Source organism: Primulina tabacum, chromosome 18, assembly GCF_025594145.1.
Source record: "Primulina tabacum isolate GXHZ01 chromosome 18, ASM2559414v2, whole genome shotgun sequence".
NCBI classification, from domain to species: Eukaryota; Viridiplantae; Streptophyta; class Magnoliopsida; order Lamiales; family Gesneriaceae; genus Primulina; species Primulina tabacum.
The window spans coordinates 29,916,463-29,942,719 of NC_134567.1; the positions used below are offsets into that span (position 1 = coordinate 29,916,463).

Sequence of the window (26,257 nt, forward strand, 5' to 3'; positions counted from 1 at the left end):
TATCGAAATCTGATTTAGTTAAATTTTCAGACGTGGACGGGATCTAATTTAAGAATCAGGCAATTAACAAAAAAAAAAAAAAACATAGCAGACCGAGTTCAATAGATAAAAACCAATTATCATGTCTCGAAACAAACACAATGAATGACAAAAACGAACGTGATTATCGATTATTAGTATTACTTATACTAAAAAAGCACTATAGTGAAAAATACAAATTGGAAATATGAATTAATAATGTCAACTTCGTCTCCATTGTAATATATTGTATTCTTATTGCTTAAGTTCTAAAAAGAACCCTCCAATTCAATATTAAAAAATGCCTTATTCTTTTTCAAAAAATCGACGATAGAACAACAACCGCTATCGTGCACTAAATAAACCTTTGTGCTGATACAGTAGCCTGCAAATCAGTGAGCGAAGTGGACATAAGTTAGAAGCTAACTAGTGAGCACAAAAAGTTGAACAGAAAATAGAATCTAAAACAATATATATGTGCTTTCTCCTCAACCGTCACACTATTCCACAAACTTACAACAACTGGCATTTATAAAATCTACTCTTGTTCTTCTTCTTCCAATCATAAAAAGAAGAAATAGCAAAACAAAGTGGGAATTTACTGACACTCACAGTACTTTTGTTTGTGTTAATGGATGGTTCGTTTATTTTGAAACACATCGTTGGAGATTCAATCTGGTCCAGCCAACCAGTACATGGCTTCTATGCCAATTAGGTCCTCCTCTCATTCCTCTCACATCGGTGACACACCATGTAATTCTTGATTTTTCTTGCATTTTACATTCGTTATGATGAAAGGAAAAGATTTCACAATTGATGGGCTTTTCTTTTTCTTTCTTTTTTTAGGAAAAAAAATATAGATTCGAGAAAGTCGTTAATCCAAGTTTTTATGGCTGCCTGATGCACCTCTCTGTTTCATTTCGATTTGCATACAGATTTCGACTTCAATTTGGGACTTTACGATGTGGTTGAAGTGTCGAGAGGGGAATACGATAGTTGCAGCACAAATCAACCCTTCAAGGTCTTCGTGGATGGTCCAGCGATAATTGATCTGACTGAAAAGGAGGTTACAAATTACTGCAGATTAGGGCAAAAAGTTGTCATAGTTGAAGATGGCAACTATTCAAGTTCTAATTTTTAAAAGATGGCTTGGATTCCAGTTTAATAGATAATTTCAACCTACGGTTCAAATCGAACCATGTCCCGGTTTCAGGTGGATAGTTCAAACCGAACCATGGTCAGCTACACATTGTACAAAGATAAACCAATAAGATTGAAAACCCCAATAAGACCACATACCAAAAACAAGAAAAAGAATCGCTCCACTGACATGTCAACAACATATTTTTGTTATAACACTGGTTTTCGTTTTATCCTGAGCTCTGTATGTTGCACATCATCAAAAACCATTCGATAATTGTGTCAAACAACCAACAAAATCAAGAATGCAAAGATAGGGACAGATGAAATATTACATTTGATATTTAACAAAGGTCTGCAACTTGATCTCTAACCTCGGAGTGATGCTTAAGGAACAGAAAATAATCCTAGTTCATCCACAGCCTGTCAAGCAGAAAAGTATCTCAACTCTCAAGGATAGGATAGAGATGGCCATACAAAATATACAGTAACAGGAAATGGTGCATAAATTTTAGAATAAATCATAAACACAAGAGTACTACCATATGATATTGTCTATTCACAACGGGACACATTACAAATGGAGAAATCCGCTGCTATCATGACTCCACCAGCTCTCCAGGTAATACTCACATTGAACATGCACATTCCAGTCCTTTCATATCTGAATCTAGCGAACTTAATGATTTAGATATACCCAATGATCTTCTCAAGAGCGTAAGGTCATGTATCAAACACCCCTTTTCTAACTATATTTCGTATGATAAGCTCTCACCTAATTTCCGTTCCTTTACATCAAAGCTCTCCTGTTTGGAGGTTCCTAAATGTGTGCAGGATGCTCTAAAAGTTCCGGAGTGGAAAGTGGCTGTGTTTGAGGGAACGAGAGCTCTTGAAAAGAACTAGACGTGGGAGGTGGTTGACCTACCGAGAGGTAAGGAAGGGTTGGGATACAAGTGGGTGTTTACAACAAAATACAAGTCACACGGGTCACTTGATAGATATAACGCAAGATTGGTAGCCAAAGGATTTGCCCAAACTTATGGTATTGACTACCATGAAACTTTTGTACCTCTAGCCAAGTTAAATAATGTGAGAGTACTTCTATCACTTGTAGCAAAATTTGATTGGCTTTTACAAGTACCTTAATATATGTCACTCAACATCAAAATCAAAACAATTATTATCACCATCAATTGATTATTAGAGGGTATAAAAGCATAGGTTTGCACATTTAAAGCAAGAAAGATAAGAATTTATCACAACATGAAGGAACCCCTCGATGGAAATTTGAAGATGGGTGGTAGATCATGTTAATACAGCACAAAGTTTGAAATAAGAACCAAGTTTATCATTTGATGGAATGAAAGAATGAGCATCTTAAATTTTCAGATTCAATCTTACCACACAAGAGTTCATCCTCATTGATCTCATCAGGTACATCATAGGCTCTTGGATTTCATTGCTCACATCCATGAGGTCCAACATTTCATCTTGTAAGTTCTACAAACAATCAAATTCCACTAGGAAATATAAGAAAAATATCAAACAAAACATACTTTGGTTAAAAGAGAAAGGTGTTACGAGTGAGGTTACACACATCTATGAATTTTCATTCTTCATCATTCCTTTGAGATCTTTATTCGCCGACTTCAAAGCAGACATCTTGAGAGCATGTGATATAATTAGTTATAATTAGCAAAAGTGATAAACAAATGTATCTGAGTTTCTAAAAGTGCCAATCAATAAAACATTTGAAACTTTGATAGGAACATGATAGCATATCAGAATATTAGTGCAGGATTAGTCACAAAATATCACAACAAAAGTCCCCTCTTCATGACAACTGGGTGATCCCCCTACCTCTAAGGAGGTAGGCAGCAGTTTCCAATCACGTTACAGAATAAGCTCCGCCCCACAAGTCTTGAACTTTTCCCTGTGGGGAACTAACAAGGAAAATACATTGTTATGTGAATTTGATGAACCCAGAAAAGCGATACTCGATGACAGGATCATAAATAGTTCTATAACGCATTCATCACAAAGCTCCGGAATTGAAGGACTATATGAATTGAGTAAAACAAACATAAAGAAAAGATTTGCTTTAGATCGCAACAAAACAAACATTCTAAACCATAAAATAACTACACAAGCCAATAGAAGGTCAATATCATGCAGAAGATCTGTTGATCAGGGTTGTGGATACTTAAACAACACAGTCTATAATACAGATATCTATGACATTCGACTTCAACAAAACGCATATCTGAAAATTGAACAATAATGATTTAATTTTCCTGGCAACAACCATGGGAAAATGGGAATGGACTGAATGTGCATTTTGACATGGAGTCGTCACGGAGAAGATAGCAAATGGAAGATCTCTAAAACATACTGTTTGTTGGGCATCTTTGATTCCATCCGCAGCAAAGGCAACTTGATCTAGGTTGAATGTCCGATTGTATAGCATATCGCGTTGACCTTCATATCTGTTCGAATATATTCGAGAAACTGTCAATTTTAGCAAAATGTGAGTGACCTGATCTTATTTGTGTGTTGCACTTCAGGCAATATGTAAAGCGTGTTCTAGTGAATTTTTTATTTAAAAAAAAAACTGTTCTAGTGGATGTTAATTTCCTTGCTATTGCACACTGCCAATGAACTAAATAGCGAGTTTTTTCATAGCATAGTTCACATCAGCTAGGTCAAAACTTCCACTAAGCCACAAACTGCTTTCCGACCCCATAGCACAGTTCACATCAGCTGGATCAAACAGTTCGAAGACAGCTAAAGGGTTATGTTCACTAGAGCATCTTTGAGCCATGGAATCTGAGCTGGATTTCTAATCATCGACTGCAGATAACTTCGGAGTGGAAATCAAAGCTACCAACATATAAAAATCAAATCTAATGAAACCCGACACTCCTTGATCAACTTTCCTTGAGAATTCCCAGATTTCATCTCATGTACAACATGAAAATTACCCATCTAAACCGGTAGCAAGAAGAATGATCGGTAAAGAAATATACAAAGTAGCTATGGAAACTAATAACCACTCAAACAGAGGAAGTAGCTCACATTCTCTTTTGCTTGAGAACCCTCGTGGCTCTAGCTTTGATGGCTTCTTGTGCTGGACCAGGTCGAGTTTTCTTGATCTGATCTTTGTATCTAGCAAGTTCAGCATCAAGTTTCTTTATCTTCTCGTCAATGGAGTCACCTCTTTTATTTATCTGAAATTCAAATCATCTGCAGATGTTTAATGATCCAACGGAAGTAATTACCGATGCCACGAGGATGATCAGCTATAAAACTACACAACAAAATCACATAAATTGGATATGAACATGGAAACTTAAGAAAGTTTAGCAGCCTATCAATTTCTCACCATGTTTCGGAGAAGAATAGAAGACTAAAGACTCCCAGCATGCATGAACACATTAGTCACATAATCACCACAAAGATTCTAAAGAAAGTTTACTGGCAGGGTGGCAACAAAGTTGATTCATATAGGTAAATGGAAATTTCACAGTCAGGAATTTTAATATCAAACATAGATAATATCCAACTAAACAATTCAATCAGTTACGACAAAATTCAGAATAGAGAAAGGAGAAAAAATATTTAAGGCACAATTTCATTCATTAGTGAAAGGCACATGCGAGGAAATAACGACAAGTTAAAGAAGAAACCAGGAAACGGTAGAGAAACACTGTGTTCATAATTTCATTTGTGAATGGGGCCTAAAGACTAAACTTAAACCAACAAATCAGCAATACTGATACCAAATAGATATATAGAATGGATGCTAATGCACAGAACAGAGATCGTCACATTAAAAAATAAATAAAAAAGAAATAAAGAAAGGATAACCACAGTCCACAGCAATCAGTGAATCCTCCAAACCTTGAGCAAAATTGAATTCAGAATTACTAAAACTACATACCCGGTCGGAGAATTCTTGAAGTGATGGTTGTGGTTCTTTGTCTTTCTTCGCACCAAAAACTCGCATCATCTTCTATCTCTAACCGTGATTGAATGACAAACAAATTCCAAAAGAAATCAATGCAGAGCTCGCAAATTTGACGTGAGAGTTGAGACTGAGAGGGAAATGGGAACGGCGTGAAAGGGGTAATGAGATGCAATATAGGAGGGACCCATTTCTATTATTAAATATGGAGATATTTTTACTATGGTAACATGAAATTTACCGCGGGAAAGGTCTTTCTATTTCATCCGAACAAATCGAACTTGCTTTAATTGGACTAGGTCACAAAATCAAACTCATTTTTAGTTAGTTTTTGTGTAACAAATACATAATCATAGTTTTATTTCTTGATTGAAGTAAGATATTTTCAAAAAAATGTTTTGAACAATTATTAGGTGTTATAAAACGAGAAAAAAAAACATAAACTTTTTATTATATAAAGAAACTGTCGTTTTTGAGTTTTTGACCAGATTAATTTTAACTTCAGAGAACACCACATTTGTTCAAATATTACACGTGAAAACACATGACATTGCTACACGCTGCACCAGTGAATCAAATATTCCCGACGCGGGAGATAGTTCGATCGAATCCATTGATTCAGGACCTAATAATACATCAAGAAAAGGCAAACAATACACGAATATAGATATATAGCCACGCCATGGAAAATCTTCAATAAACTTAACTTAAGACCTCAGACCACGTTCTTTCCGCGATTTTGTCACAAACAAATCTCCGGATTTCATCATCCCAGGAATACGTCCAGAAAGAGTAAGACAACGGATTTGCATAATTCCTTCTCGTCGTCCAAGTGAAACGATAGCTGCTGGTGGACCAGGCGTGTAAGTAGACAGTTTAGTTTTGCTTCCTGCCACTCATTAGCAACTTCAAGTTCTTGGCAGCAACCAAGGCATGGTTATTGGTCAAAAATCCTAACTTCAGTTCCTACAAGAAGCGATTTCAAATAATAACTGAACCATTCAAGTACAGTATTCTCCGTACATAACTCTTCACTACATAGAGCGACGAGCGACACAAGTAGAGATTTATATAGTCTCCTATTTTCAATGAGAAAGAATGCTGGACACGACAACAGAATAAAAAGTTAAATTAGTCTCATTTTCTCAATTATAAAGCATACTGACGCAATGAAAAGGGAATAAAAATGTTAAAACATTATTGTTTCGAGTTTCCATTTTCAGGTATTTGTAATGTTGTATTACCAAAAGGCAAGACCATAGATAGGCCATTTACTAGTATAAATAGATGTCTCGAGCCTTTGCAGTATAAGAAACATTAGGGTCTTTGTCGGAAAAATCCTGGACCAGCCAACAAAACTTGTATCTAAATATTCCTCACCCACATGTAAAGATTAGTGTGGGATAATATTGAATAGTTTGTGTGGCACTCATAATTTATTGAACAAGATTGATATGTAAATCAATTTGATATTAGGCGGCACTTTCAAGAGCAGCAAAATCTAGATTTTATTGTGTTGCCAACATATTGTATATTTGTGTGGAAGGAAAAAAAATCAAGGTTTCAGTGTTTCGGCACATGGACCTGCATCCAAGCTGATTTAGCAATACTCTACCATGAGATCATTAAAAAAAACCGGGACAGCGTTAATTTAGCCTTTCTCATTCTCCAAATCTGAAAACATCAGTGCTTATGTGTTCCCAAATATGTTGCAGACATAGAATTGACAAAAGTAACATAGCAAAAGAAACTTAATTGTGTCAAATTAAATAAAAGTTTCTTAAGTATCTTGATTATTATTTGATCTTTCCTTCCTTCGTTTATCATGAAGTCATTTTTTCCAACTAGCAGGCCTTCCATAAGTCGTGTATAAAGGTATAATGTATACGAGGATATTAAATCCCTTAAGAGTAAAATTAAATGATGCATTAAAGAAAGAAAGCTTACAGGAATATCAGTTATATCTCCAATGGCGAAGGCATTTGGGTGACCCTTGATCCGCAAGTTAGCATCAACCATCAACCTGCCTTCCGTGTCTAAGCCATCTCTCAATATCGTCTGCTTTAACCAAGATGAGCCAATTCCCGCACCCGCACAAAGGAAATGGCAATCAGCTACTATTCTCTCTCCACCTGATGTTTCATAAACACCATCAGTCTGAGATTCCAGATTGACATATTGGTTCAAAATGACCTCAACTTTCTTTGAAGTCAACCAATTTAGCGCTTTTTTCCCTGCCTTTTCTCCAATAAATTCCAATAACCTTGATCTTTGGTGCACTAGTGTTACTTTTTTATCAGGGAAATCTACACTGATTTCTCCTGCCAGCTCTACACCAGTCGGCCCCCCTCCAACAATCAAAATTGAATTGGCTGATTTTATCTTTTCTTGCTCTGCGACATACAGGGAAGTCAGAAGCCAGCATTTTAATGAGAATCTCAAATAATGCAACAAGAGAATCATACAAACAAATACGCAGCTGTGATGGAAGTAAAAAATTAACTGTTCGGATCCAGCAAATTATGAATGTTGTGTGGATGCCATCTAGAATTTCACTCGGTCAAATCATATTAGACCAATAGCCCAAGTAAACAAATAAAATTTCATCAGTACTCAGACGCTATGAGAAAATTATGATATCGCTGGCCAAACGGGAATCATGGTTTTTAAAAGCATGCAATTTCAATTAAAAAGGAAGGTTAAAAACAAGCAAATGAAGACAACTTTGACAGAGTTCATCGAAGGGTTATTCTATACCACAGGAGGAGATATAATCTTGTATTATAGATATGGATCCCACATCCCAGAGGTATTTCATGCAGAACCCACATATATTTGGATTCATCCAATACAAGATGTAGCTTCGAACAACCAACACATTGAATTGCTATGCCAATACTGTAATAATCACATTCCACAGTTGCTTCCTTTTAGCTATTGTACCTTCTTGAAAATAATGAAGCCTCTCAGCTTTCGTAAAATCACCGGTGTGTGCATGGCCTGTGGCAATGACGAGATAATCATACCCAATCGAATGACCTTGGGCAGTCAATACATTAGTTTCTGTAATGCCAGTTGCAGCAGATGTAATAACTTGAGCGTTAGGAAGGTAATCTGAGTGATTGATCAAAATTCTTTCCGCAAATGAGGGTTCAACCATGGCTCTCAATTTTGCCCAGGGGATCTCTAAATACTCCTTCCTGTATTATGTTTCGATCAATCAAATGAAACCAAGCTCTTAGGAGGCTACAGCTCAAGTAAGATTATACAACAAATCATGTGAAAAACACTGGATCTCAACAATAAAAAGTTAATTCTTTTTTATTACTGATTTCAGTCAGAAGTATATTTACCCTGCAATCATGATCATATTTTAGGTCAATACCACCAACCCTCATTGAATTGTTCGTTTATCTATACCCCGGCAACAACACTATCGAAATCGAAACCAGGTACTTCGTTAATCTAATCAAAGAAAGGCCAGCCAAAGCAATCAAGCCGCGTGTAGAACGACTCATCGAACTAAAACACACACACAATAATACTGTAAAAAATAAGGAATCGGAGAAAGATAGCAGACTGACGGATCAATGAGGACAACATCAGCATCGTTTTGAAGCGTATGAGCAATCAGAGAACCGCCGACTCCGCCGCCAACCACGACCACCCGTTTCTTTTCTCCGGTTAAGCGCTCCATTGCTCACCACAAAACTAAAGGAATTGAACAATGAACAATTGTGCTGTGTTATCGTAGTAAGGAAGAATCACAATCGCGCAATACTCGAGCCAAATGCTTGTCGGATATATATTCATACTGCTTTCTTGAGCAAGAGGTAAACTTTTCAAAACACTGACGCAATCCCAATTCCCAAAATTCAATATAATTCATTCAAAATATATTTATTTACAACAAATATTTATTATATAAAAATAAAAATATATAATCTAAATTCACACTGAAACACGACTTCACTTTTTTAAACATTTTCAAACAATAACATGTTAATTTATATTATTCTAAGTTTGGCTTATGAACAAAATAACATCATCTAGTTATTTTAGATTTGACCATTATTATATTATATTTTCAGGTTTTCAGATAGTTGGTCAGTTCAAGCTGTTCAGAAAATATCATCAGAAGATTAAATATGTTTTGTCAATAATTTCTGAATCCCAACTGCAAGGTATCATATGTCGAACTGACAGGTATATGTTCAAACCGTTGAATATATATCTCGCACTGCCACCAATCATAAAAGAGTTATTTTCATAAAGGATATTGAAGTCAAGTACTTCAAACGTCTGCCCTATATAGAATGATTTCATAATATCTTATCAACTTACGAATGACATAAAGTTACATATTTCGAACATGGTATATCAGCTTTACGAAAAACAAGAGTTTAAAGTCGCAAAAACACAAGAACCATTAAATGAGCATTTAATGATATATACGAAAATGAAAGCGACATTTCCATTATGTCGAGTGATAACAACTGGTGATCGTTGAAAAACAAATTCGGCCGTTTGAGCTTTCAATTATAAATATGCAAAACCTTGAAGATAATAAGTCTACAAACTCCATCAACGAATTTATCTCAATCCTGCATATTTTAAAATCTTCGAGTACATCTAATATTTTCGATCACAACATGCTCACTTATTAAGCACTCTTATCAGTTTATATTGGATCATCAAGGATCATTTCGTGCTGCACCAATAACTCAGCTGTCAAACCGACCGTAGGGTTTTTATATCATTGTCTGGTGAATAGAGTGTTCTTAAATATCCTGATTTGTAAAATACTCATTAAGAGTTTCAGTCTATGCAGTGATAAGTAATAACTGAAACGAGTTGTTACAAGACGTTGTAAAACCAAAGTTTTTAATGGAAATCTATCTAAGTGAAATAAGGAATGCCATATTAGTTTTGTCTGCAGATCTCCATAAAAATACTTGTATTTAATTATTACGCATTTTACATTCTTGTAAATCTTATTTCAAACCGTTTCTATCAAATATATTTCATCAATAGTGAAGTCGAACTATTCCGCACTTACTTATTTTTAGTAGTCCAACAAATCTAGTCGTTCAAAAATATTTCTTAGCAGCTTTAAAACTATTAAGAACGACTCAAAATTTATAAAATTTTTAAAAAGTTTCTCTAACTTTCTAAACTCTAATATGACTCCAACATACTTAATTTTTTTTATATTTTTTTTCTTTGTAATTTTCAAAACAGGGAGTTCATGACAAAATGAGTTTCAAACGTAATGTAAGTATTATTGTTTTTAGTCATATATTTGTAATTGAATCAACAATAGTTATGCAATAAATGATTAATTTTATCATTATGTTTTTACAATTACATGGTTAAAAAAAAATTCATAGAAATATACATGTGTATTTATTAATACACTTATATACATAGTTTTTGAACCATTTATAAAGTTATCAAATAGAACATTTATATTAAATTGAATTATATTATATTCAAAATTGTTTCAAATTTTATAATTTGCAATATCAATAATATAAAATTTGATTCAAACTATAAAAATTCGTGATTACATGATCTCGACAGGCTTGAAGGGCACCATTATTATTAATATTCTATTATTATTAAAAATTATTAAGAAAAGTAAGGTTCAAACATTTTGACTTTAATGTCTAATCGACCGTTGAATGGGTTTGGTAGATTCTAGAGACAACAGACCAATCAACGGATGAAATTATGCTGAAAAAAACGTGAGTAGGTTTTTTGTGGGACGATCTCACGAATCTTTATATGTGAGACGAGTCAATCCTACCGATATTCACAATAAAAAGTAATACTCTTAGCGTAAAAAGTAATACTTTTTCATAGATGACTCAAATAAGAGATCTGTGTCATAAAATACGATTCATGAGACCGTCTCACACAAGTTTTTGTTAAAAGTTATCGTCAAAGAAATATTTTTCTTGTAGATAATATTTTGAAATGAAAAACAATTTCCTCGATCTCGATCTATTCGATTTTTCCCAGATCGGCGGCTTCCAAGTACCAACAATGTCCCAATTCATGGTCAAAGTTTATGTTAATTTAACGATTGGAAGGAAAACGATAATAATTTTCTAATTTTTTTTTTTAAATGTGAGTCTTTCTAGATATTTTTTGACACAGGTAGAAACCAGATATAACATGATCATATTAGTGAGAGCAATTTGAGTATTTTATTATGTGATTTATTTGTTTTTACGTAAAAAAAAATACATTATCATCGACTTATTAATTGGTATTTACACTTTATTTTGTATTATCTATATTTCACTTCATATGTAAAATTTGTTCACAAATAAAATACTAATAACAACAAATAGAGTGCAAATATCAACATATATATATATATATATATATATATATATATATTCTATTATATTATTTTGATTTGTCATGTAACTCGCTTTTTTTATATCAAGAAATTATTTAAATAATTTTGAAATTATTGTTATTATTATTATCATCGTCGTCGTTATCTCTCTTTTAAGCACTCAATTTTTCGAGTTTCTTCCATTCATTTATACTTCGAAATTCATATTCTCATTAAGAATTAATTCATGCACTTAACTATGTTTTTAATGGTTTCAGTCATATATATACACAAACAAATGAACAATTAAAATAATAAATTAGTTAACCAATTAATAAATTCACATTTAATCTTTTAAAAAATGTATGAAAGATGAAAATGAGTATAATATAGACCAAATAATAACAAATATACTCACTCAATTGGCACCTAATGAAAGTACTTCTATTCAATTATTATTTTTAAAAATAGCGACTTTTGAAATGAAATTAGACTTTGAGAGTAGATAAATTATAGGTGTTTTTGTAAATTTTTATAATGTTTATTTGTAGATTAGTATGATTTATTTTCAATTTTATTTATAGAAAAAATTAATAAGGAAATAAAAAAAAGAATTCCATTTCTATTTTTTATTTAATTATGAGACTAATCTTATAAATATGAATTTATAGAGATGATTTATTAGTATTTGTTAAAGATTAAAGCTTTTACTTGTGATATTTTTATCTATTATTTAACGTATTATCTTCTTAATTAAATTTATATTTGATTACATATATCTATCTATTTTATTCGTAGTATTTTACATTTTAATAACATGAAATTAATCGTCATCAATAGAAAATTGCAAAAAAAAATTTCTAATATAAAATTAATTGTCCATAATATGTGATTCTAGAAAAATGTAAATAATTTAATGTATATGAAAAGTTAAAATTTTTAAAAATCACAATTAAATATAAATCTAAGCTAAATTTAGTGGTTTTATTTTAATATTAGTATGATAAATTTTTTAAATTAAAAGTCTTTTAGTTGAGAATCATTAAACATTATGAGAAAAATCACAATTTTAGACATGTTATTTGCACTTTCTCGACTTTTAGTCGTGTTAACAATGAATTTGTATTTTTTGTTCTATAATTTATATTTTTTTTCATTTTTGGTCATTTATTGACTGGTATCCTGCCTATCAATTGAAAATTGCTTATGTGGCGGTTGTGAGTGCTGACATGGATTTTTGGAATGCAACATAATATTCTAAAAAAATCACGACACGTGAAGGTTTTTCTTCAGAAATTCATGTCAGCATCTACGTCCGTCACATAAACAATTTTTGACAGACACGATGAACTAAGTAAAATAAAAAATAAAAATAAAATTACATGATACAATTCACTGTTAACCAGATATAAATGAAATAAGAGTACGTCTCTTGTGAGACGGTCTCACGAATCTTTATCTGTGAGATGGATAAACCCTACCCATATTCATAATAAAAAGTAACACATTTTCATGGATGACCCAAATAAGATATTCGTCTCACAAAATACAACTCGTCAGACCGTCTCACACAAGTTTTTGGCATGAAAGAAACATTCATGTTACAAGATTAAAATTACAAATTCACGGTTATTAAAACCAAAATTTAAAAATATATAAATAGCAAATACCAAAAGTTTAATTATTGATATATGTGGTCGATTTAAGTAAATTGTGTTTGGGCATTCATAAAATTTATTATTATATTATCTTTAATTGTTTTTCTTTATGGTTGATATTTGAATGAAAAAAATTCTTTTATGATTTCAAGAGAGTTGTCATTGTATAAAAATCATAAAAAAAAAAAACTTATTGAAAAATGTATGATATTATAAGTGAACATATTTGTGGTCATGATATTTTAATTTTTTATTTTTCATCTATTTAGATTGATAAATAATCTTAATTAAACACGATGTTAATCAAATATCGTTAAATATAATCTAAATTAATCGATGCACGTGGGTGCACTTTTCTAATACGTATTAGAAGTATTACGAGAAAGATGATTAAATAAGCGAAATGAGTATCCGCATGACAAACTCACGACACTTTCAGATTGTCAAACTATATATTTCACAGAGAAATAGTTAATCAAATCCACGATTCCTGCGCTTGTTATATAAAAATCAAGAAAAGAGCTTATTATATATGAATCAACTAAGAACTCAAACCAAGCTCCCTACGTGATTTTGTCACAAACATATCTCCAGATTTTATCATACCAGGAATACGCCCAGAAAGAGTAAGGCAACGAAATTGCAGAATCCCATCTCTTCGTCCAAGTGAAACGATTGCCGCTGGTGGAGCAGGCGTGTAGGTAGACAGATTAGTTTTGTTTCCACCACTCATCAGCAACTTCAAGTTATTGGCAGCAACCAAGGCTTGATTGTGAGCCAAATATGCCAGTTTTAATTCCTACAAGGTAAGTGTTTTGGAGTTATAGAAAAGAGATTCAAGTATAGGCAGTAATCCTAGGAACTGCAGAAATTGGGAGGAAAGGGGATATAGTCCTTTTAGGAAATTTTCATCATCCTGTTCTAATTTGATTTCCAATAATTTTTAAAAATTACAACTCAAGTTCTCTTCGAAATCCTAACGTTAAATAACATAAAGGTATTTCTATCACCAGAAAGCCAGACCACAGATAATTCATTTACAAGTATAAATACATTCCACGAGTCTTTGTAGTATAAGAAACATTTGTTGTTTATGTCTCTGTTGATCTTCGGAATATAGAGCAGTACGAGTTGAGACAAGGAAATTTTTTTTCAGCAAGACGAAGTTGCCCGTATTTACGTGCTATACGGAATGAAAATCGTCCCCAAGATACAACAATTCTAATCCAGAAAATGCAGCACTACAAATTCTGGATGTCAGCGAACAAAGTTATGTCTGAGCTTTCAAGTTTTGGAGGAAAAGAATGCAACAAAAATGTATATAAAAAGTGTCTGATGAATGCATCTAGATGAACTTTTTAAAGAGTGAATCACACAAATCAGGGGACACATCCAGATGACACACCCTTCTAAGACAAGTCATGGGATGCACCCTTCTGCGATAAGGCGATAAGTCATGGGACGCAACCTTCTGTGATAAGTCATTGAACTGAAGCACTGACTGGAAGGTGCAAACATTGGACTGTGTCAAAAATAAATTTTTTTCCAAATAAACTTTATCCAAAAAGATTAATATGGTCAAGAGGCCACACAACACCACACCACACCCCACCCCGCCTGACCGGCCGGCCGCGCGCACGCGTGTTTTATCGAGACCCAGCCTACAACGTCTTCTCCCTTCTAAAAACTTCTTGTACTTCTTGGGGCCCAAACCCTTAGCTCAAACTTGAAGCTAATAAAGAAGACTTTATTTGGCACATTTCCCAATGTGAGACAAATCTTACTTGACACATTTTCCAAAGTTCATTCACTACTCATACTTATCTAACAACATTAAGGTCTTCATCGGAAAAATACTTGTCCCGCCAATGTAGATGTGTTAATTTAAATATATATTTATTATGTATTCTTGATTTTTATCTTTGTTTATCAGGATATGTCTGAGGATATTACTTCCCTTACAAATAAAAATAATAATAATTCATAAAAGGGGAAAAAACTTACTGGAATATCTGTTATATCTCCAATGCTGAAGATGTTTGGGTGGCCCTTGACCCGCAAGTTAGCATCAACCATTAACCTCCCTCCCTTGTCTAAGCTATCTTGCAAGATCGTCTCCTTTAGCCACGATGAGCCAATTCCCGCACACGCACAAAGGAAATGGCAATCAGCTACAATTTTCTCTCCACCTGATGTTTCATAAACACCATCAGTCTGAGAGTTCAGCTTGACAGATTGTCCTAAAATGACTTCAACTTTCTTTGAACTCAACCAATTGAGAGCTTTTTGTCCCGCCTTTTCTCCAATAAATTCTAATAACCTTGATCCTCGGTGCACTAGTATTACCTTCTTATCAGGGAAATCTACACAGATTTCTCCAGCTAGCTCTACACCAGTCGGCCCCCCTCCAACAATCAAAATTGAATTGGCAGATTTTATCTTATCTTGCTCTGCATCATACAGGAAATTCAGAAGCCAGCAAGTCTATTTTAATTGAAGAATCTCAAATAATGCAAAGAGAGAATCATACAACTAGCTGTTCAAATCCAGCAGGCAATAAAATTTTTGTGGATGTCATTAAGAGTTTTTATCGGTCGAATTAAAGTATGAATGAGTGCATCATGTTAGACCAGAGTCTTAGTACGTACATAAACAGTACTCAACTTGAGAACATGATAATATCAAGGTCCAAATAGAAATCGTAGGCTTAAATGCATAACATTGCACTAAAAAGTGAGGGATAAACGCATGCAAGTGAAGGCAACGTGATGGAGTTCTTCGAAAGGTTATTTTATGACACAACAGGAGAAATTCTCCTGTATATTGCACATCATTATATATGAGGATCCCAGACGTTTTTTTCATGGAGAACCCACATGTATTTTGATTCATCCAGAAATGTATGCTATGTAGAACGTAGATTTGACCAACCCATGCACTGAATTTGTGTCATGCCGTGTATGTGTAGTAATTAGTAATCACACTCTCGCAGCTGTGTCGTTTTATCAATCTTACCTGCTTGGAAGTAATGAAGCCTCTCAGCTTTTGTAAAACCACCGGCGTGTACATGGCCTGTCGCAATGACAAGATAATCATAACCGATTAAACACCCTTGGGCAGTCAATACATTATTTTCTGTGATGCCAGTTGCAGCAGATGTAATAATTTGAGCGTTAGAAAGGTATTCTGAGTGATTGATCAAAGATCTTTGGGCAAATGAAGGTTCGACCATTGCTCTCAAATTTGCCCAAGGCATCTCTAAATATTCCTTCCTATAATATATTTCGATTAATCAAATGAAACCAAACTCTTTACAGGTTTCAGCTTGAGAAAAATAAGAAAACAAACCATGCGGAGAAAAACTGAATTTCAACAGCAAAAAATTATTCAACTGATCATCTTTTTCAGCACAATAAAAAAGTGTAGAAATTAGCTTTCAGAGAGAAAAAAAGGGGAGTAGAAATTCTCCCTGAACAGTTTCACTCCTGCTTTTTATTTGTGAGCATAGACAAAATAACTGAATCAAACATCTAAGAAAATCGATTACCTTATGCTGCTGCATTTTCCCCACATGTCAATATATCTAAGCCATAATACCAAATTGTAGACAATTTATCAAGATCAAGTCACGGAGTTTAATGCTTTGGTACAAAACAAATCGAGCCGCTAATATTACACAAGGTTATGGCGCATCATTCTACTTCATCAGCCGTGGCTCAGTTTCTACTGTATCAAGTTTATTGAATATGGAAAACGCAATACAGAATAGTTTGATGAAAGCAGACATGCAACCTACCTACAGGTACAATATAAATACAGAGTACACATTCAACAAAAACCTAAAGAGTATCACAAAATAATCAAAAGCCAATACAAAAAACCGTATCCCAGAGGCAACTTTCACCATGACATTAGTCAAAACATGTCAGTGTGCTCGAACTCACTAAACGCGTAAAGTATGTTTTGCTTCAATGACCTTTCAGTTGCTTCATAGTTCATATTCGAACATTTCTCAGCTTCCCATGATTCAAAATTATACACATCTTGGGAGTGTGAGCTATCCAAGACCAAATTTACACAGATCTATCTATATAAAAGGGATTGTGTCCTTGACATTACATCAATACTAGAAAAGCCACTATATCGGAACATAAAAAAATTTGACACAAGCAATTTGCCACCAAACACATTCATAAAAATGGCTCTTTATCATATCCCGGTAGCCGGACCCTCATCGAGGCAAAAACTGATCGAAGAAATGCCAGCTAAAACAAATCAACCACACATAAAGGTAATCCCACATTGCGACCCCAAGAGCTAAAAAATAATGAAAAGGGATCGAAGAAAGATAGAAGACTGACGTATCGATGAGGAAAACATCCGCATCGTTTTGAAGCGTTTTGGCGATGAGCGAGCCGCCAGCTCCGCCGCCAACCACCACCACCCTTTTCTTTTCTCCGATCAAGCGTTCCATTTCTCACGCCAAAACTAAGTTAATTACACCCTTCTCCTCAACGATTAACCAAAGTTTTGGTTCCAGCTAGATATCATTGTCGTAAGGAAAGAGCATACAATATTATGCAAGTGCATACGGTTTCATAGATTTTAACGGACAGCATTTAGGATTTTCCACAATGCATTGATTTTCCTTTTATAATGTTTGATTTATTTTTTTAATGAGATATCATATCTTACAATTAATTCCTTAAATATTTAAAAATGATTTAAGTAAGTGTCTGCAAATGTGTTTTTTTTCAAATTTACAAAATTTGTAAACGAAAAATTCATAATATATATTTTTTAAATATTTAAAAACACTATCTTATTTGAGTAAGGTCTTTTGTGAGACGGTCTCACGAATTTTTATCTGTGAGACGAGTCAATTCTATCGATATTCACAATAAAAAATAATACTATTAGCATAAAAAATAATACTTTTTCATGGATAACCCAAATAAGAGATATGTCTCACAAAATACGACCCTGTGAGACCTTCTCACACAAGTTTTTGCTATCTTATTTATATCTTATTTAATGCTTAAAACATGAATTGAAAACAAATGGGTAGCAAAGGCTCCAAGAGAAATATAAAGGAAACATTGCACAACAAATTTGTGGACCTTACCCCAATAGATTAAGATAAATTTGGAAGAAATAAGGTACTTTAGCCGTCATTAGGCTAAAACAGACGGTTGAATAGGTTTGGCGGGTGATTCAACTCAAGTGTAGGGTATTTATCTGGATCGAATTAAACTAAACCAAAAATTCAATTAATCAAACATATTTTTTAAAAAATCCGAACCGAAAACTTATCGAATTTCACGGTTTGATTCGGTTAAAAACAAAAAAAATTCCGATTTTTCGGTTTAACCGAATTTCTATTACTTTTAATTTTTATATATTTATTAATAAAAATAGATAGATAGTGATTAAAAAGAAACGTTTTTGGTTTGGTGTTGCCATCTGATCTTCCAGTAGAACCGTGGGATCGGCAATCTTCTTCCTTCTCCAAGATAAGTTCACACATTACAAGGAACAAAAAGACTCCTCCCATCCTAATAGAATAAAAATCTACATGAATCGAATTTAGACTACACTTTACTATATTTTAATTCAATGTACATATACAAAAAATTAGTAAGAAATCCATTGGATATCAGAACTGTCCGAGTTAATGAATTAGATGAATGCGTGATCAATAATGAATGATAAGTTAGATTTCTTCCTGTCGACACTTTATCGGGCAAACTTTTTGCATATAGTTTGTCTATTACGATTTAATATGGTTAAAGTGATTTACATACTATTGCATTAACATAAAAAATTAGTTAATATGCATAAAAAAAGTAATAACAATGAATTGAGGCTTCAATCCGGATTAAAAGAAAATGGATTGAAATTGACGGGTTTTTACTTAATAATATTTTAATGAGACAAAAATGGGTTCAAACGTGCTTAAATTTGATTTGAGAATTAATTATTTTTCACCTCACAAAAATTAATATGATATTATCTTAAAATTAATTTTATGATATAAATTTTCGAATCCAATTATATCCACGGAAAAAAAAATTGTATTTTTCCAGTTACAAAAACAACACTATGCTAATTACGCCAATCGGATAAACCACTCGATGCTACAGACTGATTGAGAAAATCGAATACTACGGTCACGGAGACTGAATAATCGATCGAAACTTAATCCCGACCTCCATCGTTAGTTTCCTTTTTTTAACTCTGTGCTGAAAATGGTGGGTCTGAAATTGGAGCAGAAACACGGAAAATCGAGAGTGAGAGTTGGAAGGATTTGGAAACAACCAGGCAGCGGAACTCACCATTTCGTCGAATGGAACGTCAGCATCAGTCTCCTCTCCGATTGCATCCCCGCGTATACTAGTGGGGACAATTCCGATATCGTGGCCACGGATACCATGAAAAACACCGTAATTAGATTGATCTGTTCACTGTTTTTTTGTATACGAATCAATTGTCTCTTCATGATCGTGCACTATGTAGTTCAGGATTTCTGGAGAGTTTCTTTTATTGTTGATTTGATTTGCTTGGAAATTTGGTTCATGTTATGCGAGCGACTGGCTTTACTTATATATGTTTTCATGTCTGGCTAACAAATTTTCTGGGTTGGATTATTATATCAGGAAACTGAACTTTTTTTCATTATAGACGTTAGAGTTGAGACTCCCGAAGATGGCCAACAGCGGGAAATTCCCTGGTTTTTCTAGGAAAATATCTATGTGTGTGTCTGTGTTTTGGATATCAGCTGAATCCCTATACCTTGCACTCGAGACTCGAGAGTGGAGTTGCGGTATGATCTTAAAATAATTAGCAGAAAGAGATGGGTAGAAAAAGAGGCTTTTTAAAGTCTTACATATCTCCTGTCATTTGATGCATTCCTCAACCTGACTCGGACACTTTACATTCGGTTGTGTCACCGTAGAGATTCAGAAGAAGAGCATGTGTGATTCCTTATGTAAATGCAACAGCTTTTGGTGTTTGTTGTTGCTCATTTTTTATGTACTTGTTTCAACTTTTAAACTCATGAGTCTTGTTATTTCTTTGAGTCCCCTTCTTAGTTGACTTATTGCTAGTATGTTGTGCTTTTCTTAGCTTGTAAGACGCGGTCATGCAATTCTTTTATGATACTTTCATGTCCATCACAGGATGGATCATCTCAGGATGTTCTATAACTTTAGTTGCAACACCATTATTGATTTCCTTATTCCTCTGTCTTTTGGATACTGACGATCAGACCGTGATGCAGGTATATGTGAAAGCTAAAGAATGCGATGAACAACTTTCAGTGGAGGACTTTGCTATTATACTTGGCAAGCACTTTACCTCCTTTTATCAGCAGGTAGTTCTATTAAAAGTTTGTTTTCCAGTGCAGTTAATTGTTGCTTGCATAGTCAGACGGTTCGGTAAAGAACCACAATGAAGGTGGCTGGAATTGCTTTTGACTGAAAATATTGGTTTGGGATGATTCACAGTTGTTGAGCGCATGAATATGGAGATTTCAGCAAGATTTGAAAGTGCCTTTGTAATTACATTAATAAAGTGTTTTGCTGAAACGATTTTTGGATTTCAAGTGAGTCAGTTTAGAAGTGATGGAAAAATTGTTGTGTATAAGACTAATGAATTGATAGACTAGTCAAAGGATTAAATTCCACTCTTTCTATTCCCCATTTCTTTCTTTTTCCTTTTGCCTTGTAATTTTCTCTCCTATTTATGATATGAGCTAGCAAAGCATTGTTTACCATTTCTAAAATTTAATATGACATGACCAGCCAAGCTTTCTTCCTAGTAACCTGCAATTTTTTTAAACAACCCACAAACAAATATCCTACAGAAGCAAAAGAATGAAGTAAAATATGAAGTGTATTGATTAACCTTCATTTTATTCTTCTCATTTTCATCATTCACGTGCTGAGTAGTCAATTCTTCTACCCACCCAAATGGGTTCTAACCTTTCTTCGATATCCTTTATTGGTTGGAATCTTAAAATCCATTGGACCTCAGACCTCCATTCCTGGTAAGACCATAACAGTCCTTTCAGATAAAGTAATATGCTGCCAATGCTTTACTGCGATCTTGTTTGGCTTGTTTCCTATGCTCGACTCTAAAATGCAGCAGGGTACACTTAAAAACATGCAATCCATTTCTTGTTCTATGACTTCGTGATATTGTTGACATCCTTAGAAGTGATTTTGCATTTCTACTTGTCCGTGCTACATTTAATATGTTGTCAAGGGTTTTCATATTTACAGTGACTGTTGCTGCATAGAAACAGTATATCTTTCTGCAAGGACCAGCATTATTCATGGGCCATGGGACAAAATATAGCTTTTGGCAGTACAGTATGATCACTGGATTTAATCTCGTAAATGTTGTAGGTCACTGCTGCAATAATCAAAATAGTCGAGAAGCCATGGGAGCGCATTTATGTAAATGGTCAACCTCACGAACATGGTAAGTTAATTTAGGGCACTATTTGAATTGATTAATGTTGATTAAAGAAGACACATATGAACAAGAATCATCCCCAAGCAATGAACCATGAGTCAATGGTGCAGCAAGGAGGATTTGAAACTGCACAACGCATCCTGTAAAAGATTTATTCTGATATCCATTTCTCTTACAATGACAAGAGTTGAAACAAGCTCCTCGAAATCCTAAGCCTTTAGACTCCAAGGCTTGTTTGTTAACTTTTCAAATGGAAAGAGTCGAAACAAACTCCTCGAAATCCTAAGCCTTTAGACTCCAAGGCTTGTTTGTTAACTTTTCAAATGAAAAATCTCTGGTTTCTGCTTTAAATTAAAAACACTTCTGTCAATATTTTAATGAAAAATGTTAACTTCTTCCCACTTTTTTTTGCTTTTGGGACGGGATGGGACGGGAATGTTTTATGGATTGTGTTTGCTGAAGGTGAGAGGATATGGGGGAGATCGAAGAATTTCATTTAACGAGCGTCAATGATATCTCATCTTAAGGTTTTAAGCTCGGATCAGAGAAGCACACGACTGAAGTCATGATAAAGAAATCTGGTGAAGTCCAGGTGGTTTCTGGTCTTGAAGGATTGGCCTTACTGAAAACATCCAAAGTGAGTTATTGTAAAATTAAAAATCTTTCAACATTTGTGCCTAATCTGCTCAGACCTTTTATTTTTTTTGCTTGAGTAACATCGTCTTTGTCGTTTGTCTTCTGAAGAACTTCTAGTGACCACTTTATTTTTTTTTCATGCAAACCTTTTTAGCCACATCAAGATCTTTTTATTCAGAGCACTAATATATCATGAAAAAGATGTCAACAGCAATGATCATTCGTCCCAAAACGTGATCTGACTATAACATTGCAATTTCACCTGGAGTTGTAAATTTGGAGCTTGATTTTATTCGACTGATTTCCCTATTTGACTCTGATTCCAAATTTGACTGTTCGACAGTCAGGTTTTGAAGGATTCATAAGAGACAAGTACACAATATTGCCTGACACACGAGAGAGGATGTTGGCAACAGAGGTCACGGCTTCTTGGAGGTAATTAACACAGTATATATTAATTACGAAATTTAGATCTGGAGTTGTAAGTCATATGTCCAGTTTTTGTTTATGTGCCCGCCTGAGCTTTTGTAAGTTGTAGGATTCTGTCATGTTTAACACGATTATTTTTTAATTCAGGTATCCTTTCAATGCTCTAGCAAGTATCCCTGCAAGAAGGTTTTACTTTGCGGAGAGATATATGGATGTAAAAACTGTATTGGTGAACACTTTCTTTGGTCCTCCTAAGGATGGAGTGTACAGTCCATCTGTTCAGAGTACTCTCTATCATATGGCAAATGCAATTCTTGTCAGGTCCTCTCTATCTCTCCCACCTATGCCCCCACCCCATCGAGTTTGAACCCCAACATGTGTATGCATAAATATATTGAATCTTTGATAAAATTTGTGTTTCAGGTTTCCTGATATATCATCAGTGCAGTTGAAAATGCCAAATATCCACTTTCTGCCTGCCAAATTATCTAGCAAAGATAACCCAGTTATGGTTCAGGTAGATTTTTCTTTTAATAGCAGCATAACAGAGCAAAATATATTTTGAAATAACCTCGTGACCCTTCCTTGTGACTGGAAGCCATAACTTTGCAGAGTCTGGTGAAGCATGTTATTTCTTGAATTACATTCTACACTTGTCATGTTATTGTGAATATTAGGAATCTATACAAATCCCAATGTTAATATCTGTATCATTCTAATTTCTACTTAACCATATTTATTATTGGTTCAAGTATGACACTCATGAGTTATGTCTAAGACGTAGGGCACATGTTTTTATTGAAGTGAGACGAACTAAGGAATAATGTACTAGAATTCAAATATTTGTAAAAAAATTATTACATTTTTTCCATTGTATACTTTTTACACATTATTGAAGGTAACAATGAACAAAAATTTATTAGCCTTCGAGCAAAAAATGAATGTCCTTTTAAGACGCGATTAGAAAGCATCTGCCTTTTGAAAACACCAAGGATCGTGGTCCATGGCTCAAGTGTTTGTTTCATAGAAGGGCTGCACCTTGACTTGTGTCCAGGTACAAGGACTAAGTTTCATCGTGCCTTGAGCCTAGATACACGTCTTATTGGCTTTTAGGTAATATGTACATTTCTAAGATGACTTCATCATTCATGGAAGGAAAATATTCAGTATCTTAATAGGGGAAGTTTTGCAAGATGGAATGTTAATAATAACAGTATTAAATATGAAAAGAGTAGTATAGATTGCTGCCATATGTTCTAAGCTTTTGTTGGAATCACTATCACCTAGTTTTTTGTTCAAATAAAAAGAACCCTCAAGCGGACAAAGAATCAAACATCCAAGTAGTTTGGCATCTGTTTGGTTTTTCGTTCGGAGTATAGGGTATTGCACTTGCTCTATAGAAATCTAAAGCAAGTATTTTCACCTGGCTGCGTTATTTGATTTGCTCTTTATCAATTTTGCTTGTCCATATTTTCAACACCTTGGTCATATCCAAACTTGGAGGAAAGAGCTGATAGTTCACAAATTTGGTGATTGTTACAGTTTGAAGACGATGTATATTTACCAACAGACGAACCCCATGGAACTATTGAAGCTAGTTTGAGCCGCATCTCGTCCAAGATGTGAAATTTCTATCAAGTATAGGTATATCTCCTGAAATACCAATAAAAACGATCTATTTTCCTTCAGCACTTCTTCCTGGTGCTCATTCTTTTTTTCATGCACTCAGTTTTAAAATATGTTAATTTAGACATGCTTCAGAATATTTACAACAGTTGGGGAGGGTAAAAAATGTGATTTTTATTAAAGAAAATGGCCTGCTCTAAGTTCTATATTCCGACTCCCCCACCCCAATTATCATGTTTTGGTGTTTTTAAATTTCTTTCAGTTGCAATTAATTTTGAATCCGATTTTGGCATTCTCTAAATTTATTTTCATTGTCAAATTGATTGTGTTGCATTTGCAACGTTTTTGCTTCCTGTCGTTTTCATCGGATAAAAATTCTTTCTCAATGTGACGATTGTGTTTTCTTGCATTCATTAGGTTCCGGGTGAAATTCAGTGATAATTTGCAATACATAGTCCACCCTTGAAAAGTAATTCATAATGTAAATGTTTTAATTTAATAATTCATTAAAATCTTATTTTCAACGATGTAATGGATATTTTAGTCGTGTAGTAAAAACTATCTATTATATTTAAAACATCGCAAAAACTAGTATAGATTAAGTTGAATAAATTTATCACTCGAACCCTTTTTTCAAATCAAGAAATATTTATAACTCTCATTTTAAATATTTTTTTGGCAATTGTTCGATTTGATATTTAAAATTAAAACCACTTAACTTATTCCTCTATGTTCTGTCACGATTTCTTTGTTAGTACATTTATCAATATCAATCGGACCTTTTGTCACACTAATTAGAAATTAGAATACATATATCTAATCTTAAGTAAGCTGTCGGAAAATATTTACTTCACTAGTTTCGATTAAATTTACTTGTCTAACTATCGCAAGAGTATATTTCTATTCGTGAGATCAGTCAATTATGTTCATATTTATAATAAAAAATTATATTTTGAGTATAAAAAAATAATATTTTTTATGTGTGACTTAAATAGAATATATCTCTCACAAAATTGACCCGTGAGACAATCTCACAAGAGTTTTTCTATATCATTAACCTCATTTAAAATGTGTATCCCAACTAAAGGAGGGTAGAATTGATTATATTTATTTTTTGCATTTCACTTTCATGCCAAATACCATTCATCTCTCTCTTTTTCTACATTATACCATATATGTTTCCACATGACTTGATAATATCTTCGAGCAATTTGCACAGTCTATTCTTTTACACAATGATTTGGGCAGCAAATTTGTCCTCTGCTTCCTCATTTTCTTGGGGAAACACTATCCCCCCTTTCTTCCAATATCTCCCCACTCTTTGAACATGAAAAATACATCGATCGCTCCGATATCATCTACCGGATTACATTCCTCAAGTTCATTAATTTGCATGTTTTTTTGGTAAAAACCCCTTATTCCATTTCCAAACATATGATTTTGTAAGGAATTCCACCTGATAATTTCATTTCATGTTAACTAATAATCGTTTAGACATATTTTCAACCATTGATGGAAAATAACTAGCATACTAAAAATTACAGGTGACGCTATTAAGTTTGAGGGAAAAACTTGTGTGAGACGGTTTCATGGGTCATATTTTGTGAGACAGATATCTTAATTGGGTCATCTATGAAAAATATTATATTTTATGCTAAAAGTATTATTTTTTATTTTGAATATCAGTAGATTTGACCCGTCTCACAAGATAGACCTACTCTAAGTTTGAATAATGTGTGCATGAGGGTTTCAATTTTTTGAAATATAAATATTTTTTTAAAAAAATATCATAGATGACAAACTTTGATTAAAAAAAAGTTCTATATTTTTTAACTTTTGTTTTTTTTTTTCCCCTTAAACGATGATTAGTTCATGAAAAGAAAAAGGGAAACATTCTCGTTCAATTTTTAAATTATTTTTAAATGTGAAGTGTCCTTTTTTGACCAAGTCATGAACCCA

The 26,257-nt window shown here is 33.6% G+C and overlaps 4 protein-coding genes across 9 annotated transcripts; 1 reads left to right on the plus strand and 3 right to left on the minus strand.

Annotated features, from left to right (window-relative positions):
* Positions 1–1,351: 1,351 nt before the first annotated feature.
* Positions 1,352–5,304, minus strand: LOC142533755 (vacuolar protein sorting-associated protein 60.1-like). Of its 6 annotated transcripts, none has more exons than XR_012816802.1 (6): positions 5,099–5,304; positions 4,234–4,385; positions 3,551–3,644; positions 2,756–2,820; positions 2,560–2,658; positions 1,544–1,581 (listed from the first exon to the last, which is right to left on the minus strand). XR_012816802.1 is itself a non-coding variant. In XM_075640637.1 (5 exons), the coding sequence occupies exons 1-5, from the start codon at positions 5,165–5,167 to the stop codon at positions 1,546–1,548; spliced, it is 450 nt and encodes a 149-aa protein (XP_075496752.1). In that variant the 5' UTR covers positions 5,168–5,304; the 3' UTR covers positions 1,352–1,545. The 6 variants fall into 6 exon arrangements, 4 of the variants coding, with proteins under 4 accessions (XP_075496752.1, XP_075496753.1, XP_075496754.1 ...); XR_012816801.1 differs by lacking the exon at positions 1,544–1,581 and adding an exon at positions 3,019–3,101 and having other exon boundaries at positions 2,574–2,658; XM_075640637.1 differs by lacking the exon at positions 2,756–2,820 and having other exon boundaries at positions 1,352–1,581.
* A 387-nt stretch (positions 5,305–5,691) lies between these two features.
* LOC142533398 (uncharacterized) lies at positions 5,692–8,977 on the minus strand. Its single transcript, XM_075640149.1, is given in 5 exon segments — positions 5,692–6,012; positions 6,014–6,088; positions 7,070–7,515; positions 8,066–8,322; positions 8,707–8,977. Coding segments are annotated over 5 exon segments (1,074 nt in total). The 5' UTR covers positions 8,820–8,977; the 3' UTR covers positions 5,692–5,829.
* A 4,517-nt stretch (positions 8,978–13,494) lies between these two features.
* LOC142533897 (uncharacterized) lies at positions 13,495–17,761 on the minus strand. Its single transcript, XM_075640825.1, has 4 exons — positions 17,491–17,761; positions 16,145–16,401; positions 15,134–15,579; positions 13,495–13,928 (listed from the first exon to the last, which is right to left on the minus strand). The coding sequence occupies exons 1-4, from the start codon at positions 17,601–17,603 to the stop codon at positions 13,671–13,673; spliced, it is 1,074 nt and encodes a 357-aa protein (XP_075496940.1). The 5' UTR covers positions 17,604–17,761; the 3' UTR covers positions 13,495–13,670.
* Positions 17,762–19,244: 1,483 nt separating this feature from the next.
* LOC142533149 (uricase) lies at positions 19,245–24,343 on the plus strand. Its single transcript, XM_075639812.1, has 8 exons — positions 19,245–19,572; positions 20,409–20,501; positions 21,538–21,613; positions 22,135–22,244; positions 22,587–22,678; positions 22,820–22,993; positions 23,096–23,189; positions 24,215–24,343. Exons 1-8 carry the CDS (start codon positions 19,378–19,380, stop codon positions 24,296–24,298), a joined length of 918 nt encoding a protein of 305 aa, XP_075495927.1. The 5' UTR covers positions 19,245–19,377; the 3' UTR covers positions 24,299–24,343.
* Positions 24,344–26,257: the final 1,914 nt, after the last annotated feature.

Excerpts from the sequence above, each read along its gene's own strand:
- LOC142533149 (XM_075639812.1), top strand. The coding sequence starts at position 19,378 with ATGGTGGGTCTGAAATTGGAGCAGAAACACGGAAAATCGAGAGTGAGA. Across the intron at positions 19,573-20,408 it reads CGGATACCATGAAAAACACC|GTATATGTGAAAGCTAAAGA; the intron begins GTAATTAGATTG and ends ACCGTGATGCAG. Across the intron at positions 20,502-21,537 it reads TTACCTCCTTTTATCAGCAG|GTCACTGCTGCAATAATCAA; the intron begins GTAGTTCTATTA and ends TAAATGTTGTAG.
- LOC142533897 (XM_075640825.1), bottom strand. The coding sequence starts at position 17,603 with ATGGAACGCTTGATCGGAGAAAAGAAAAGGGTGGTGGTGGTTGGCGGC. Across the intron at positions 16,402-17,490 it reads GATGTTTTCCTCATCGATAC|GAAGGAATATTTAGAGATGC; the intron begins GTCAGTCTTCTA and ends AATATATTATAG. Across the intron at positions 15,580-16,144 it reads GCTTCATTACTTCCAAGCAG|AGCAAGATAAGATAAAATCT; the intron begins GTAAGATTGATA and ends TGTATGATGCAG.
- LOC142533755 (XM_075640636.1), bottom strand. The coding sequence starts at position 5,167 with ATGATGCGAGTTTTTGGTGCGAAGAAAGACAAAGAACCACAACCATCA. Across the intron at positions 4,386-5,098 it reads TTCAAGAATTCTCCGACCGG|ATAAATAAAAGAGGTGACTC; the intron begins GTATGTAGTTTT and ends TTTGAATTTCAG. Across the intron at positions 3,645-4,233 it reads GTTCTCAAGCAAAAGAGAAT|ATATGAAGGTCAACGCGATA; the intron begins GTGAGCTACTTC and ends ATATTCGAACAG.